At 36.5% G+C, this 19,009-nt stretch overlaps 1 protein-coding gene across 1 annotated transcript in view; it reads left to right on the forward strand.

Moving 5' to 3' along the window:
• Positions 1-19,009, forward strand: part of Bicd1 (BICD cargo adaptor 1) — a 148,333-nt gene that overhangs the window by 65,908 nt on the left and 63,416 nt on the right. The window contains exon 2 of the mRNA XM_052175363.1: positions 12,538-12,750. Coding sequence (XP_052031323.1) covers positions 12,538-12,750 — 213 coding nt within the window. The remainder of the gene's footprint in view (positions 1-12,537; positions 12,751-19,009) is intronic.

Genomic DNA, 19,009 nt, shown 5'->3' on the forward strand with positions numbered 1-19,009 from the left:
GCCCTTGGTCCTGAGAAGGCTAGATGTCCCAGTAAAGGGGAATACCAGGACAGGGAAGCAGGAGTGGGTAGATTGGTGAGCAGGGGGAGAGGGCATGGGTTAGGGGATTTTCGGGAGGGGGAACCAGGAAAAGGGACAACATTTGAAATGTAAATAAAGAATATATCTAATAAAAAAATAAAAAGTACACCTTTCTGGGGGGTGGAGAGATGACTTGGTGGTTAAGAGTGTCTACTACTGCTCTTCCAGCTGTCCTGAGTTCAATTCCCAGCAACCACATGGTGGCTCACAACAATCTGTAATGGGATCTGATGCCCTCTTCTGGTGTATCTGAAGAGAGCGATGGTATACTCATACACAATAAACAAACAAACAAACAAATAAATCTTTAAATAAACTTTAAAATATTATTAAATATTAAATTAATATTATTAAATATTAAATATTTAAAGAAAGAAAGAGTATGCCTTTCTGAACTTCATTCAAATTGCTCCCCAAGATTTTCTCTATCAGAGCTGTAGGGTTCCATAGCTGCCTGCAGCTATTACGAAGTGGGTTTCTGGAACAGAAGCTGAGGAATAAATAGGGAAGAGGGGCGAAAAGAAGTATGGCTAAGACAATATTCACTGATCAAAGCCAGAAACTTTAATGGCGCCAGACCTTTTAACAGTTTGGGCAAACCCTTCCCCCCCAGACTCCAGGCTGAGTTCCGGTGGAAGTTGTCTAGCTTCTCTTGGAGGTCCTCGTCTTGACTGCTCCTGCAGCTGGGTGGGTCACCTGCTTAATTCAGGAATTCCTAGACCTGGAGGAACAATGAACTTAACCTTTACTTCGAGCACTCGGCCCTAGGTGGAGCAGGATCCTGGCTATCTGGGAGAAGTTAACCTTGACCAAAGTCAAACTCTGACCCAGTGCATGACTGCCCCAATATGGCTCTGTACATGTCCTCCCTTTTTTTATTAATTAGAACACGAGGAGGTAGAAAACAAGTGGATAAATATCCTTCATAAGAAGGTGGGCCTTAACCAGGAGAGGAAGCATTGACCGTAATTCCTCTTAAATATTGTATAACGTCTTTTTCAGAGGAGGGGTAATAGTCTCCCTTATTATTTTAAGGACAGCCTCTCGACGTTAACCCCTATGCAATTAGGTGTACTTCCTGGGGACTCAGAAGCAGAAATTCACCTCCCCATGCGGTACTTTGCCTCACACGTCTCACTGGTACCCATGTTTGTTCATAAACAAACACACATAGATCTGAGTTCTATGTGGCTCCCTCTTTGGAGATCCACTTGTGTAAGTTTTGAAGCCAGGGGGGTCTGCAAGTGTCTTTAACAGACATGCAATCTCTCCATCCAGGTGAGCCTGGGTGGAGACAGCCAGTCTGCTTAACAAACAAGGTCAAAAGTTAAAGGTGGAATAGGATTAACTTGTCCCTGAAGTATCCAATTCAGTTGCAAATTAACAACTTTAAGGACCCAAAGCTTGGCCTCTGGGGTGGGAGAGGTAGCCTTGTGTATCAAGAGATATGCTGTTACTTCTCAGGAAAAGTGGAGACTATATGTTAAATTAACACAGCTGGCTGAAGATTGTTAGCCATCTTCAAAATTGGAATCTTCAATATTGGAATTATTTCTAGACCAGTCTATGGTTGAGTCAGCTGAACACTGTAAGGAGAAGAGTCATTTTAACTCTTCTTTAGATTAATTTTTCCTAAGCTAGCTTAACAGTCTCCATGTTCTGTCCCATAAAGTCTAAAAGCTTGAAGCTAGGCAATTTATCTAACCTGGGACATTTGACAATTGAGGTAAGTCAAGAACATATACCCAATATAGCTCTTATGTTACCATGGTCTGGGCATTCAGCAAGCACACAGTCAGCATATCTTCTGCAGCATTCTGTGGAAAAAACATAGGGGACATGCCTTCTCCCCCAATATTAAATCAGGATCATGGCATATGTCAATAAGTGAATTCCTTCATTTCACCTAGACATCAATATGCCTAATTACAAGATGTCATATACATTTAGCAAGGAGTTTCTAGGCATCCAAATTTTAAAATTTTCTTAAAAACATGTAAGCATAATATAAATGATATGCACAGGGACACGATTTCCCCTCTCTTCTCTCTTCCAAGAAGATATTGTTTTATTAATTTAAGTTGGAACACAAAGTATAACCCATAACATAGGCAATAACTATGTAATTATATAAAATAAACATAGCATTTTTAGTTGCTTTTTCTGTTAGAGCAGTTGCAACTAGACAGCCTAAAAATGAATCATTAGTCACATGCACATATTTTTTAATCTTCTAAATTAGAAATATGAGTATCATTTATCTGTAATAACTAAGTCCTCTAGGATTAACACCGTTACGTGGTAGAGGTAGAAATTGAGGACATCAAGAACAAATCTTTATAATTTGATGTGTACAAAATATAAAATTATTTCAAATACCTAAAGGACAGTCATTTAGAGAACATATCCTTTGTTCTTAGAAATTTGAATCACATTTGCATAAACTGTAAATATTAAGAATTAGCAGTATTAAAAATGGACCAATTTTAAGCAATTATAAACCATGAGCTATATATATATCTACTATTATTAAAAGCTTGACTTTTAACATCTTAAAAATAGCTGCGACTACCCTAAACTACCAGCTTTAACCGTCATGCCACGTGTTGTTTAAAAATGGCGACTACCCTAAACTACCAGCTTTAACCTAACTTTTGTTAGTAACATTATACCTTTTAAATCGTGTCCAGTGACTTAAGCCAATACTCTATAGTCAAGACATGCAAAATATACCTTTAAATCCAATTATAAACAAGAACAAAGCATGAGTTGCGTTAGGCCACGTGTAGCTAGTTAAGATGGCTCCAACACTGAATCACCAGTTTTAAACTAACCTTTTCTTAATAACACTATACCTTTTACATAATAACCAATTAATTTGTAACTCTTTAGTCAAGACATGTAAAGCCTTATACCATTAAAACCAATTAGAAACAAGTATAAAGCAACTACATGAATTTCACAAGCCAAACCAAAGTTTTCCCAAATCTTGAGGCTTCTGGGCTTTTAAGAGTGGCTTTTTCCCCAGCCATGCTTGCCTCTTGGGTGAGTGAGCTGCGCTGCTGCGGCGCGGCTTTAAATCAATCCCCACACAAACTGTGGCTGGCTCAAGAGGTTACCAGCAGATGAAATCCTTACCAATTTTTCTTTTTAACATGAAACAGTCATTCACACAAAAACACAGAGAGGACATAAACATACACATAGACAAACACTCAGTGCACCGGGACAAACACGGAAAGATACACAGAAAGTTAAGCGCGCTTGTTAAGCAATTGCATCCATTTTCCTCTTTAAACAGCTCTTAGAGGCTGTGGACATATGCCTATTTTTAAAACCCCTTTCTTTTCCGCCTAAATCAGTTCTTACGAGTTTTGGGCAAATGACTACCAAATTCCTTCCCCATATTTCCCTATCTTTTCAACCCAAGCGGCCACTGTGCCGGGTCAACACAGTTTGCTTGAAAAACCCGTATCCCTCTGCACTCACAACAATAGAAAAATTTTTCCACTAGCGCTAGTTTTTGACCTCTATGTTGCTTACCGTGCGGATACCATTCCTTATCACCTTTTCTGCGAAGCTTCGCTTGATAGGGTTACCTCAGGAAATTCTCCCGTACCAGGTTGTCCCACGTTCTGGCACCAATATGTAGGGTTCCATAGCTGCCTGCAGCTATTACGAAGTGGGTTTCTGGAACAGAAGCTGAGGAATAAATAGGGAAGAGGGGCGAAAAGAAGTATGGCTAAGACAATATTCACTGATCAAAGCCAGAAACTTTAATGGCGCCAGACCTTTTAACAGTTTGGGCAAACCCTTCCCCCCAGACTCCAGGCTGAGTTCCGGTGGAAGTTGTCTAGCTTCTCTTGGAGGTCCTCGTCTTGACTGCTCCTGCAGCTGGGTGGGTCACCTGCTTAATTCAGGAATTCCTAGACCTGGAGGAACAATGAACTTAACCTTTACTTTGAGCACTCGGCCCTAGGTGGAGCAGGATCCTGGCTATCTGGGAGAAGTTAACCTTGACCAAAGTCAAACTCTGACCCAGTGCATGACTGCCCCAATATGGCTCTGTACACAGAGCCACTAGCAAAAGCATGATAACCTAACTTCACTAACAACTTATTTTTCTAAACTCTAAGAGTGATGGTTATTGCTAACGATTTATGTCTCTCAGCTCTTTCCAAGGCTAGTAATTGAATCATTAATCTACCACAGCAGCAATGCTTGAGAAAGATCAAGCATTATTACTGTGAGTGCCAATGATACTGCCCAGCAAGGGACTGGAAGCCCCCTGAGAGTTTTCATACAGTTCTTAAATTAGGAGGAATGTGAAGGCAACCAGCAGAGCAGAACTCCACAACAGCATGAAGTCCTCAGGACATGGAGTTCTCTGGGCAAAGCTTCTCTGAGGTGTGTGCATCCTGATTGTGCTAACCTGTAGGCCACATTCCATGAGTTCTAAAGCTGCTAGTTGTTCCTCCTGCACAGCCCTTGACACTTTGCACAGTACCAGAAAATTAAAAACAAAATCTGTTATTGAGATTTATATATTTTTATATTTAGAACTATTACAAAGCTGGAGCTATGTTTATTAAAATATTGAATTAGGAAACAAAACTACCTGAATTATAGTATCTACTCTCTTACTGATATATATTTGAGCAGATTATGAACTGTATGTGTCTCAGTCTATTCTAAAGCAAGCCTGTAGTTTAGGTAACTTACACCCTTTACAAATCCATGGTTGAAAATTCTTCTATTTCAATCAGACTTTTCCTCCTGGTTATCTTTTAATCACTCATGCAATGTGAGGTATCAGACTGCATGTATATGTGTCAACATAATCTAATTCTTTATCCTGAGAAGTACTTGCCTAGAAAGATAAGACAGTAAGTTAATAAATAATTCCAATGCTTACTTTAGGAAACTCTTACAAATCAATTTATCAGGACAAACTGTTTGGTCTTCTGGGCAAACAACTTTCATATTAGAACAATGGGTTATTCACTTGGGCAAACAGTTTGATAAGTATGTGGAAGAATAATAATTATGAATTGTGTTAAAAGTAAATCTGCACTGTGTGCATGAGTGCATGTGAGTGTGTGTGTGTGTGTGTATGTGTGTGTGCACACGCACACACGCATATGTTTGAAACAGGACTTAGTGTAGTCCAGTTTGACCTCAAATTTACCAAATTACAGAGGATGGCCTACTGATCCTTCTTTTTCTACCTCCTAAGTTCTAGAGTTATAGACATATACCAACACTTTTGGCCTATAAGTGAAGTTTATAGTAGTAAATATTTAGATTAAAAAAGAACAAAAGAATTTAGTTTCTTTACCAGACATGTTAAATACGAAGAGTGGAAGACATTTTCCTTGACAATTTGGCTACTCTGGCAAGGGATCATATCCAAAGACCCAAGTCTGTGTGATTTGACTGGAATACACCCACACCCTTAGTGTACACCTTTAATATCTCCGGATGAAATACAGACATTCCTTTAGTACACAAATTCCTTTAATTCCTTACACCTTTAATTCCAAACAATGACATCTAATTGAGGGACAGACAAAGTGATAAACCAGAGAAAGATTTCACAGAATGAGTCAGAGATAAGATACACCCAACTCTCACAAGAGAGCAGTGTAGAGAGAGAATAAGACAATTTGCAGAGACAGTACAGTAGAGTTTGGGAGTATAGTACAGTTCAGTATAGTTGAGTTTGTGGAGTTCAGAGGCAGTTTTTCCAAACCCAGCAATTCAGTGAGTAGCTGAGAGGAGTTTTGAGCCAGAATAGCTTAATTGAACCAGCCAATCAGAATTCAGAAAGATTTAGAAAGGGTGAGCTTATTCAGCAGTAAGTCTCAGAGGCTGAGAACATTCTAGACCTAGATTAGCAGATGGAGACTGGAAACGGAAGCCTTCAAGATCTGGGCTTGCAGAAGATTTGATTGTATGGATGCCAGAAGCTTCCAGGCTTATGCCTAGAGATAGATAGAAATGTTCTGGGCTCAGCCCATGCCATGTATTTGTAAAGCTTGGGTACAGCTCTCATCTCATCTCCTCTTCTGAGGAAATAAAATCATTTACAACCCTAGTGTTGGGACTGCAGATATGTGCTGCTTTGCCTGACTCTTTTTTTTTCTTTTTTTTTTTAACACAGTCACTGAGGAGTGAATTCAAGTTCTAATATATGTGTGGAAAGCACTTACCCATTGAGACATCTTTGCAACCCTCTTTTTTGTATTTGATGAAAATAATTTTATTTGTTCTACATTGTCAAAAGTGAATTATAAAAAAGTATACTTTGCTTTGATAATTCAGCATCATTACTAATTACTGTAAATAAGGCAAGGCCAAACATTCCCTCATTATTTTGTTTAGGTCTTCACTAGAGACTTTTTTTTTCTCCCTGGAGTAGTATGAAATAGCTGTTTTCCAGAAAAAAACAAAATAGAACAAAACAAAACTCTTTTCTATGGTTCTATCTATGGAAAAGAAACTTTCCTTTTCTGAGTCTGAAGCTAGAATAATTCCCCCTGAGAGTCTTCTTATGTAGGCAGACTATAGTAAAGGCATAGCTTCAGCTGATTCCAGTTTGTTTTTCTCAGCTGAGTGGAATGAATGGTTCAGTAAGTTCTCCAAAGAGATAGACTTGCTTTAATATGAAATTTGCATATAAATAAAACATCTAGATTTCTTCATACAGTTTAATGAAGCCAGCAATTTTGTGCTCCAGTGCTTAGGCATTCAATGAATACCTATTAGCAAGAAAGATGGAAGAAAAAAGTTCAGGAAAATTAGGGGAAAATGTAATTGAGAATAAACATTTGATTTTTAATTGGGAAAATAAAATGTTATAATTATACTTAGGGCATCAGAAAAATGACACAATGATCTAAAAAGTAATTTGTTTTTAATGTACATTTAATAACCAAGATATTCACTGGAGAAGACAGAGAAAAAAATAACCACCCAAGTTTTATATATATTTGCTTTTAAAAATGGATTTTGTGGTGGCACTGACTGTTCTTCCAGAGGACTCAGGTTTAATTGCCAGCACCAACTGAGTGACTTACAACCATCTGTAACTCCATTTCCAGAGATATCAGAGACACTCTTCTGGCTTCTGTGGGCACCAGACCTATAAGTGATGCACAGTATTATATGCAGACAAAATGCCCATATACATAAAATATTAAAATAAAAAATTAAAACATGTTCTGTAAGATATCTAGAGAATTTCCTTCTAGTTATAATACTACAAAAGTATGTGTATTTCATTTTTATTTCTAGATAGATGTGTTTTGCTAAGCAAGCGGGGTTTTTTTTAATTTCTTGTTACAAATATGTTTTTCCATGTGTTGATTATTGAAGTTTATGTATTTGGATAGCATCAGTAGAGTCTAGGTTCTAATATAATGGAGAGAAACTGATGTAGAGCCTCAGAAATACATCAGCCATATAATTATGGGATTACAGCCCTCTATATTTTGATCTCAATATTTCTTGATATATAACATTGCCAGGAAAGATAAGAACTGGAAATTTGAAGAGGGATTAAGGAAAGAAAGCTTTGAATATCTGTCAGTTACACTTTGCTAGGTTAGAATACAGATTCTACTATGAGACCTATAGTTGGGCAATGATGAGTATTTAGGACTGAGCAAGTTATGTCAAGCAAAGATTTGAAAATCTTGTTTATCTGTTTTCAAGGTAGAAGAGGACACAAGTGGGAGCTTTTTGGATTTACCCACATATTCTTTTATTACTTTACAAGTATAAAATAAAAAAGTAAATATATAAAAATATAAAAACAAATAAATATAAAAATGGTATTTTATAAATAAAAATACAAAAATTATATTTTGTGAATACAAGTTATAAATGTAAAAACATACTACTCTCAGAAAGAAAAAATTTTAATTTTGAGGATTTTTTCTTTAATAGTACATATATTTAAAAATATATGTGTATATTACAGAAAGAAAATACTTCTATGTTCATTAAATTCAAATGAGAATGGGTTTACTCTTGTACAAATGTTGTCATCTGTAGATTGCCACTTGTATGCCTTAGAAGAGACTTTTAGTTAGATACAGAAAATTCAAAGTATTAAATAACTTAAGGAATAAATACAGTTATGTCAGATTCTTCTTCCTTCTCAGTGGAACTCAGGATCCTAACTTCAGTACCTTCTGAATACCAGTGAGACATCATGGGATATCCTTGAAGCAGACACACTTATGCCATTATGATTTATGGCTGACTTGGCAAATAGTGGGAAAGGAGTGGCATTAAAGAGTTTGAGAGAAATTGATGGTTTATACAGAAAATAATTAGAATCTGTATTTTATTTCATCAGCAGAAATAAATTTCAGGTAGATTAGCAGACTTAAATATTAGATTATAGCAATGAAAGATGCAATATTGTAAGCAAATGGAATAGATTTTGCAAATTTGTAATACAGTTACAAAAGCAAATTGCAACAGACTACATAAGGAAGGTTTCCAACATGTAAATTTAAAAATAATATACAGTATATTTTAACAGATTTATACACATGTGATGAAGTATAAATACAGTGAAATATGTAATATTTGGATTGTGTTAATTTGGGCAGAAGCTTGGAGTATAATGAGGGAGGTAAGAGCAATAAAATGTGGACAGACTTTTGGGGCTAATAGTCTGCTGTGTTTTTTTTTTTTAAGTTATAAACCTTTGTTAATTTTTGTTGTAGCTTGTCATAAGTTTTCTTTTATGTGTATTTAGCATATAATTAAGTTCTGAAATATCTCAGATGGTTAAGCAGGAAATTTGTTGAACAAGTTAGAGGTACCCTTTACAAACTATCAAGAAGAGATAAAAAAAATTGCTTGTGGCTTGAGAGATGGTTCAACTGTTAAAAGTGCTTCATGTTCTTTCAGAGGACTTGAGTTAAATTCCCAGCATTCATACTGGGTAGCCCACAGCTTCCTGTAATCCAGCTTCAGGATATTTTATGTCCTTTTCCAGACTCTGAAGGCATCTGCATTCACATATGCATAGATAACTGTCTAATACACACAATTAAAAATAAAGCTTAATCTTAAAAAAAAAAAAAACCTAAGCTTTTCCAGATTCAGAAAGATAAATGGCACATATTTACATGTGGAACCTATATTTCAAATGTGTGTGTGTGTGTGTGTGTGTGTGTGAGAGAGAGAGAGAGAGAGAGAGAGAGAGAGAGAGACAGACAGACAGACAGACAGAGACAGAGAGAGTCAGAGAGACAGAGAGAGACAGACATACAGAGACAGAGAGAGAGAACTAGATGTGATTGAGAAAGGAAAAAGATTTTAAGGGGGTAAGAAATAGAGGAGATAGTGGAATCCATGTGATAAACAAGTCGGAGGACTGAGTGAAGGAAGAGAACCACTGGGAGGGAGGGTTGAGAGCACAGGAGGGGGAAGTGGGGAAAAGGAACAAATGAGAACATAGAAAATGATACACATATAAAGATGCATAATGAAGCCCTATTATGAGCTGGTATGAGTGTTTCTGTGTGATATGTTCTTAGTGACTCTGCTGGGTGCTGTGAGGGGAGCTCAGCAAGCTCAGGACTCCAGACGTAAATGTAGTGATGTATGATAACATGCATGTGAACTTCACTCAGGAAATGTGGGCTTTGCTGGATCCTTCTCAGAAGAGTCTCTACAAAGGTGGGATGCTAGAAACCTATAGGAATCTCACAGCTATAAGGTACATTTGGGAAGAACATACTCTAGAAGACAATTTTCAAAATTCTAGAACATGGAAGTGTGTCAGCTCCTAACAACATCATGGTTCAAAGAAGATTTTGAGAATCATCACCTCTGTACTGGAGTTGCTCCAGTTTTGGAAAGATAGCTACTGAGCAAGAATTGCCCTAATTCATCTCCAGACAAAAAATTCTGTCAAGGAAATGACACAAGATGCAGAATAGTTGACAGATTAGCTCTGCCAAGACAAAGTAAGCTAGTCCTTCATAATATTTCTGCCAGATGATTGTGTGCCAGGAGGCAGAAGACAGTTGATACCACATATTGAGGAATAGGGGACTGTACATGTAGTAGGATGTCTCTGCAAGATTTGTAAACTATGTTTTTGTGCTTCCTATAAATAAAGTCTTTCTCTGAACTCCAATGTGGTTGAAGACTTGTTATAGTCTCAAAATCTAACTTAATGTTGTTTAGCATTGAAGACAATTATATAGATTTTAATGGATGGTTTTCAGATGGTAATGCAAATCAAGATCAAAGCATAATTCAAGTATAGAATTGTAAACTCTTTAAGCTAGGATAGATGCTAGAGTAATGTACATATATTGGCAAAATTGATGGAATGGATGTTGTTAGTGTATATCATACCTTATAGTTTGCATAACTGCTATAACTATATTCAAATATTTTACATTGGTTCTAATGCTACATGTATTAAATCAGTTGCCAAACTGCACGAGGTACACATTTGAGATGCTGTAGATTCCTATCCTTAGCTGGTTCTATTTGGTACACTTGCACTCCACTGTCAGGGAGTGAGAGGGAATTAACCAGTTATCATTATACCCAAAAATTGCCTATCAGTCATTTTTCAATAAATAAGAAAATAAACAAATTCGAGACAAACCCTACCAATGAAATTAATATGATAAGGTCTTTTTACAGCACAGTTATCCATAAATATATAACACATACTGGACAGCAATCCTATGAATAAGAAATATGGTAAATCATTTGTATGTAGCCATATTCTCAAATACAATGAGAAAAAGTCATACTGCAGAAGAATCCATATTTGTAGTCAGTGTGGTAACATTTTGCACTTTAAGTTTCCTTTATACAAGAATAATATGTTCAGTGTATAATCAATCTTAAATTCCTTCCATATCACTGTAGTCTTTGAGGACTTACAGAACCACACTGAAGGGAATCTATGACTATAAAGGATTTGGTAAGATCTCTAGCCAAAAGACAAGATTATCTTTCAGTAGAAAAAATTGTGCTAACAATCTATTCATGCTGTATAATGTGATGTTCCTCTATATTTTGTTTGGAATTGTAATCATATTTCTCTTCAGTTACATAAAATTTCTCAACCAAGTGTCAAACTTTATGGCTGTGCATTAGTGCCTTTTCTGTTGCTGTAATAAAACCCAAGTCTAAGGCAGCTTATAAAATAATTTTATTTGGCTTATAGCTTTAGTGGAATATGGGCTCACATGTGATGTGGCAACACAAGTGTTACAAATTCCCTTCAGATGTTGTAATTTGTTATGTAGCCTGGCTTGGATGTCAGTCATTAGTCAAGGCTATATTTTACCTCTTGATTTTCATGTGTCAGCCTATTGAATACAAGTTATTGCATAGAAGATACATCCCAATGTGTCCTGTTTTGTCAACACATTTTAACAATGTTAATGTTAAAATGCTTAATAGAACAGTATATAACAATCATGAAATATTTTATATGTATCAAAAACAGCATTGTCATGTATCTGTTAGACATGTCATTAAGTTGGATAATCAGCAACAAACTGTAAAAAAAGAAAGAAAGAAAGAAAGAAAAAAGGAAAGAAAGAAAGAAGTCACATTACTTTGTATGGTAACCCAAAAATTAATAGAAAAATGAAAAAAAATTAAGTTGACATATATTTAATCAAGAAGCTATTGGGTATTGTATTGGGATAAACAATTTCAGGAGTGCTAAATTAACTTAGAGAATATTTAAGAAGTATTGAAAGTATGGTCCATACAGGATCAGGTGAGCAGTGGAATGGAATGCAGGGAGCGACAGCTAGAATTGAAGAGTGGGATGGAAACCCAATACAGTCGAAGCTTTCTTAATGCAATCCTAAAGAAACCTCCAAATAACAGGGGCGACTAAGTTGCAGTGGGTTTTTTTTTCTTTTAAGGTATTATCCATAATTGGTTTAGTATTATGCCTCTGTACTAAAGAATTGATGCAATTATTATTTTCTTTCTTGGAAAATATTTGTGAATGTTTTCTAGAAAGAAAACAATAACATAAAATTTGATGAGCTATAGGATGTGTCTAAACAATGTAGCACAAAGAACCTAACAATGTTTTTAAGTTTTATTTGACTCATACATTTTTGCAAGATATTTAAGTTTTTTCTTTACCTTATAATTGCATTTGAAGAGGTTGGAGGAGTAGCTTAGGTATTTAACACGTACGTAGCCTAAGTGAGAGCCAGGGTTCAATCTTCCCAGACTGGGTATAAATTGTTAGAAGCATTAGACATGATAGACTGTTACACATTTGTGTATGTATATTCATTTATTATTATTTTTGTATCTTGCAGTATTTCAGAGTAGTTTTTCTTATATGCAAAACCAAATAAAACATTTGCCTAAGTCTGCTCAATAATCTTGAGGTGTTTCTCATTGTGCACTCTCTTTCCAAATTCTCTGCAGGCATTTGGGCAGTCCTTCTCTATCCACCGTAAAGTGGCTGAGGATGGAGAGACTCGGGAGGAAACACTTCTTCAGGAGTCTGCGTCCAAGGAAGCTTACTATCTAAACAAGATCTTGGAGATGCAGAATGAGCTGAAGCAGAGCCGGGCTGTGGTTACAAATGTCCAGGCAGAAAATGAGAGGCTCTCAGCTGTTGTACAGGAACTGAAAGAGGTAAACAAACCAATTCCTCTTAAGACTTGTCTTTCAGGATTTAATTGTCTTTAGAAATCCTTTTATAGAGATATGTGTTTCATCAGTTCCCCTAGATGTTTTTAATCCAGTTAGGTTAACAATCAAATTTAATCATTAGTGCCAAGCTGTAGACCAACTCTTTAAAACATAGGTTACAGTATTAAGTAAGCTTTCTATTCAGCATGGAGATGATATTCCACCACCACCACCACCACCAAAAGAGGCAGAAAGATGGGGGCAGGGAAAGGGGAAAGGAGAAGAGAAGAGAAACAGTCTTGTCAGTAAGCCATTGAAAAGAACTCTTAAAAGTTGGGATAAGGATGCTGAAGTGTTGCTTCCCACAATTGATGGCTTTTGGCAGGGGTGAGGTAGGGTGGGAGGGACATAGAAGACCTCAGTTTTTGTTAAGTGACTGTCCACTGGGAGTCTGATAATATGGGCAACACAAATTGATTTTTTCTTTTCTTTTCTTTTCTTTTCTTTTCTTTTCTTTTCTCTTCTCTTCTCTTCTCTTCTCTTCTCTTCTCTTCTCTTCTCTTCTCTTCTCTTCTTTTCTTTCTCTTCTCTTCTCTTCTTTTCTCTTCTCTTCTTCTTTTCTTTTTTCTTTTCTTCTTTTTTTGGGAGGAGGATCACAAAGGGAGAGGGTGAACCTGGGAAGACTGGCAAGTGAGTGTGAATGGATAAATTATGTGAAATTTCCAAATAATCAGTAAAAATACTATATTGGGAAAAGTGTAGTTCTTATTTTCTATCTCCTGCCTCCCTCCAAAGTTCCCATACTCGTATTTGGCCAGTCTACTTGTTACTTTTTGGTTAAATAAAGAATTGATTCCATGTGTTTTGCCAACTGTGTTTCTAGTTTTTGAATATATAGAGAATTATTTCTTTAGTTTTCTACTTGTCTGGACAGGTTTAGCCTATCACCAACAACTTTATTTTGACAAAACTGTCATGTATCATCATCTCCTTCTCAGAGTGTGGTCTGAGGTCATATGGTCTGAGGTCAGACCCTGGACATTCTTCTTTAGTTTGACTTGCATCATTTGTGTAGTGAAATATATAGTAAAGCTTTTGTGTCTGGCTTTAAATGAAATGTATAGCAAAGCCTTTGCTATGTTTGGATCAATCAATAGAGACTGAGAAATTTTTACGAGACTCCTTGAACCTTGAAGAAATATTGTTTTTATAGAATTCTGCACTTGGTAATAAATGAGTGCTAACGGCTGCACTAATCTTAGTCCTAAGACACTCCTGGTAAACCTGGAGTTCTTACTTTTGATTATGACTAGCTATGGTCAAAAGGGACTGAGATTTGTGTGTGTTGTCTGCTCTCATGAGCAGTAAGGGCAAGATAACCTTGGCAGTTGGAACCTTTCCCAGTCCCAGCTAACCTTGTATGATGTTTGAATAAAGCAGCTGGAGTGAGCAAGCTGGGTGTCAGCCTTGCCTGAGTGACTGTACCCCTTTGCACCTTCGAAAAATTAAGGCTTAGCATCTTGGTGAGCTTCTCTCTCTACTGCAGGATCTATGACCAGTATCAGCCAATACATGTTTACAATGTGTTAAAAAAGAGGAAAAAGAAGGAATAGAAGAAGAGGAGGAAGAGGAAAGGGAAGGAGGAGGAGGAGAAGGAGGAGGAGGAGAAGTCACTATCGACTACTAACTACTACCAACTATCTTTTTTTGTTGGAAATCCTTAAAAATGCAAACCATTGGATCTATATACTGACTTTCTCCTTAAATGTTCAACTCAGTTTTACTTGTTTTGGTTTCAATTTTTCATTTGTTTATCTAGTCAATATTTTTAATGCCTATAGTAAGCTAGGCAGATGGATTTAAAACAAATAATCTGTCCTCTTTTACTATAGTTTTTATTTTCTTTTTCAAGAAGTGCACAAAAGTGAAATCGTTTAGTTTGTAGTTTTTGAGACTGAATCCTTTTTTCCTATCATAATGCATTTGAGATTCATCTTTGTTGGATATTCCAACATCAAATTTGTTCCTTTTTATAGCTGGATATTATTCTACTGTATTAACATATTACAGTTTGTTTAACTGATTGCCCTGGCTTTGATTCCCAACATCCACATGGTGACTGGCAAGCATCTGTGACTCTAATTCTAGTGCCCTCTTCTGGCCTCTCTGAGCACCAGGCATGTAAGTATGTGTATATGCATACATACATGCAGACAAAACATCCATGCATATAATAAAAATGAAATAAAACTATCATTTGCCAGTGTGTAATATTGTGCTTTTTATTACTATAATAAAGTACCTGAGATAGGCTATTTTGCAAGGAAAAGAAGATGATTCAGTTTTAAGTTCTAGAGATTCAGGAATATCCACTCAGCTCTGGTGAGGGCCCTGTGGTGATGGTAGGAATGTCTGTAAGAGAGAGGGGTCACATTATCAAAGAGGAAGTCAGAGATGTTTTGATCCCATAGTACCTTTTAAGGGTACAGCTCCACATAACCTAAGGACCTCACACTATGCCTACCTCTTAAATGTTCTGCTTCCCTAAACTGTCACCCGGAGGACCAAGCTCCCAACACATGTCCCTGAGACACAAGGCATATCTAAACTATAGCACAGAATAAAATAATTTTTCATTGTAATGAAGTCTAATGTATAAAAAGTAAGTGTAGATAGAAAAAAGAAGTCCAAGCACTGAACTTTGGGCTATGTCAGTATTGAGAGGTTGCATAAGAGAAAGGGGAAGTAGTGGAATAAACTAAAATAATAAACTAAAATATTAGTAGGATAGAAAGGAAATAAAGGGAGAATGGCTCCTTGATACTAAATGAAAAAAAGTAGTTTTTAGGAAGAGAGTGATCAACAGCACAGTGATATTAAAGGGACAAAAGAAGAATCTGAATTGACCATTGGATTTAGCAACATGTTGCTATTGGTTACCTTAATGAGAGGATTACTATAGGATGGGAAAAAAATACCTTGATTAGAGTTGACCTACGGGAAAATACAGGAGTCCTATTATAAAAGTTCTTAATAATCACTAATAGAATTTTAGGAAATCATAGAATCATCATTAATAATTAAGAAATCATCTATTTGTCTATATAACATCACTATAAGACAGTTCATCTTCTTTGCTCTGCAGAAATCTGCTCAAAGGGATGGGCTAATACCTAGTGATTGATATATCTATTTAATAATAACAGGGAAAGAATATTAATAGCAGGAATCTTTCCTAAAGTGAAATTCTTCTCTGCCTTGCCTAGAGAAGCAAATCCATCATTAACTTTACAGTCCATGGTGGAACTATGCCAGGAAGATCACCTGCTAGTTTTTAGCTTCTCCTTGATGGCTCCTGGCAGAATAAATTTCCTTTCTTTATAAAGTACCTAATCTCAGGTGTTCTGTTGTAGCATAAAAAAAGGGACCATAATCATTATAGAAGCTGAATTCAACAAGTCTTTTGAAATCAAAGTAGACTATTGATGTGCTGATTTAACTACTGTTAGACTTGAATTTTCTTTAATATAGTCTACCAAGTTGCAAGCTAAAACCATCTTATTTGACCTATTCTTGGTCTTGGCTGCCCATAATTTATCTTAAACTACAATATCAGGAAATTTATTAAAGCTATAAACATACCATTTCATATTAAGTAAGAATGTGTATTAACTAAAACTCATTTATGTTTCTTATTTAAAACTTTTCAAAAAATTGAAATTAGAAGTTTAGTGCAAATTTTACAAGTAGGTTCACCTCCAAATTAACATTTAATCATCACATATTAGCTGAGTAACCTCAGACAGGTGGTTTTTCTTGAGCCTCAGTATTGTTGTCTAACAAATGGGACTAAAGGCAGCACCTGCTTTTTGAGGCTGTTTTATTAGTAAGTACTCAGTAGGAAGCACTTGGAACAGTAACTACAGAGCTAACTTTAGTTGTTGTGTTATCTCAATGCTATTTATGTGCACTTATTAGATAGATTTAAGATTTTCTTCAATATATCACTTTAAAAGTAGAGTTGCTATATCAGATCAAAACCTTGTTTAAAAAAACTTTTAAAAGAAGATCTGTAGAAAGTTATATCACTTTTATAAATGATGAACAACTTTATGTTTATATTAGTAAGAAAAAAAAGTTTTCCATTCTAGGCGGCCTGTGGTTCATGATTGTACTTCTAGCTCTTGGAATGCTGAGGCAGTACAAGAAGTTTGAGGCCAGCTTGGGTACACCGTGAAATACTATTTTTAAAAAAAGAAAGAAAAGAAAAAAAATCTATAAAAAGAAAGCCAGGCATAATGATTCCAGAATTTAAGAAGTGAAAGCAAGAGATAAGACATCACATGTCATCTCCAGTTACATAGGGAGTCTGAGGCTCTCCTGAATACATGAGTCTTTAAAAAAAATCATTCCCATTTCACCAAGCCTCATGTATTGATCAGTTTTCTGTCACTGACAAAATACCTGACACAAATACCTTTTAAGGAAGAAAAGTTTATTTTAGAGCATGATTTTAAAGATTTATGCCCATGGTTAATTGTTTCTATTGCTTCTGGGCCTGTGGAAAGGTGGCCTTACATAGGAGAGCTTATAGCAGAACAAAATGCTCAAAACACAGTACCTGGAAGGAAAAGGAAAACAGAGAAGTGGGATTAGAATCTAATATTCTGGGTGGCCGAAATCATTGTTCTTCCCATGGGGCTTACTGTACACCCCTTCAGCTCCTCTGGACCACCCTCCAGCTCCTCCACTGGGGACCCATGCCCAGTCCAATAGTTTGTTGTTAGCATCAGCCTCTGTATTTGTAAGGCTCTGGCAAGGTCCTTCCAGAGACCACCATGGCATGCTCCTTTTGGTATACACTTCTTGTTGTCCATAGTCTGTTGACTATTTATAGGATGAATACCCAGGTAGGGTAGTCTCTGGGTGGCCTTTACTTCAGTCTCTATTCCACACATAATCTCTCCTTTATTGCTCCTGTGACTATTTTGTTCCCTTTCTTAGAGGAACCAAAGCACCCTCACTTAAGTCCTCCTTCTTGAGCTTGGTGAATTGTAACTTGTTTGTTTTGAGCTTTTGGGCTAACATCCACTTATTAGTGAGTGCATACCATGTGTGTTCTTTTGTGATTGGGTTACCGCACTCAGGATGACATTTTCTAGTTCCATCCATTTGCCTAATTGTTTGTTTTGAGCTTTTGGGCTAACATCCACTTATTAGTGAGTGCATACCATGTGTGTTCTTTTGTGATTGGGTTACCTCGCTCAGGATGACACTTTCTAGTTCCATCCATTTGCCTAAGAATTTCATGAATTCACTGTTTTTAATAGCTGAATAGTACACCATTGTGTATATATATATACCATAGTTTCTGTATCCATTGAGCTTTATAATTTTTTAGGTTACTTACTTCTTAGATGAACAGTGAAGTTCTTTTAAAGAGATGGAGTCTCATGTTAGCCTGGACTGGCCTTAAACTGTCTACATAGTTTTAATTCTTTTTTTTTTTTTAACTTTTTGACTATTTTTTTTCTTTTTTCTTTCTTTTTTTTTATTCGATATATTTTTTATTTACATTTCAAATGATTTCCCCTTTCCTAGCCCCCCACTCCCCGAAAGTCCCGTAAACCCCTTCTCTCCCCCTGTCCTCCCACCCACCCCTTCCCACTTCCCCGTTCTGGTTTTGCTGAATACTGCTTCACTGAGTCTTTCCAGAACAAGGGGCCACTCCTCCTTTCTTCTTGTACCTCATTTGATGTGTAGATTATGTTTTGGGTATTCCAGGTTTCTAGGTTAATATCCACTTATTAGTGAGTGCATACCATGATTCACCTTTTGAATCAGGGTTACCTCACTTAGTATGATGTTCTCTAGCTCCATCCATTTGCCTAAGAATTTCATGAATTCATTGTTTCTAATGGCTGAATAGTACTCCACTGTGTAGATATACCACATTTTTTGAATCCACTCTTCTGTTGAGGGATTCCTGGGTTCTTTCCAGCATCTGGCAATTATAAATAGGGCTGCTATGAACATAGTAGAGCATGTATCCTTATTACATGGTGGGGAATCCTCTGGGTATATGCCCAGGAGGGGTATAGCAGGATCTTCTGGAAGTGAGGTGCCCAGTTTTCTGAGGAACCGCCAGACTGATTTCCAGAGTGGTTGTACCAATTTGCAACCCCACCAGCAGTGGAGGAGTGTTCCTCTTTCTCCACACCCTCTCCAACACCTGCTGTCTCCTGAATTTTTAATCTTAGCC

This window comes from Apodemus sylvaticus, chromosome 2 (assembly GCF_947179515.1).
Source record: "Apodemus sylvaticus chromosome 2, mApoSyl1.1, whole genome shotgun sequence".
NCBI classification, from domain to species: Eukaryota; Metazoa; Chordata; class Mammalia; order Rodentia; family Muridae; genus Apodemus; species Apodemus sylvaticus.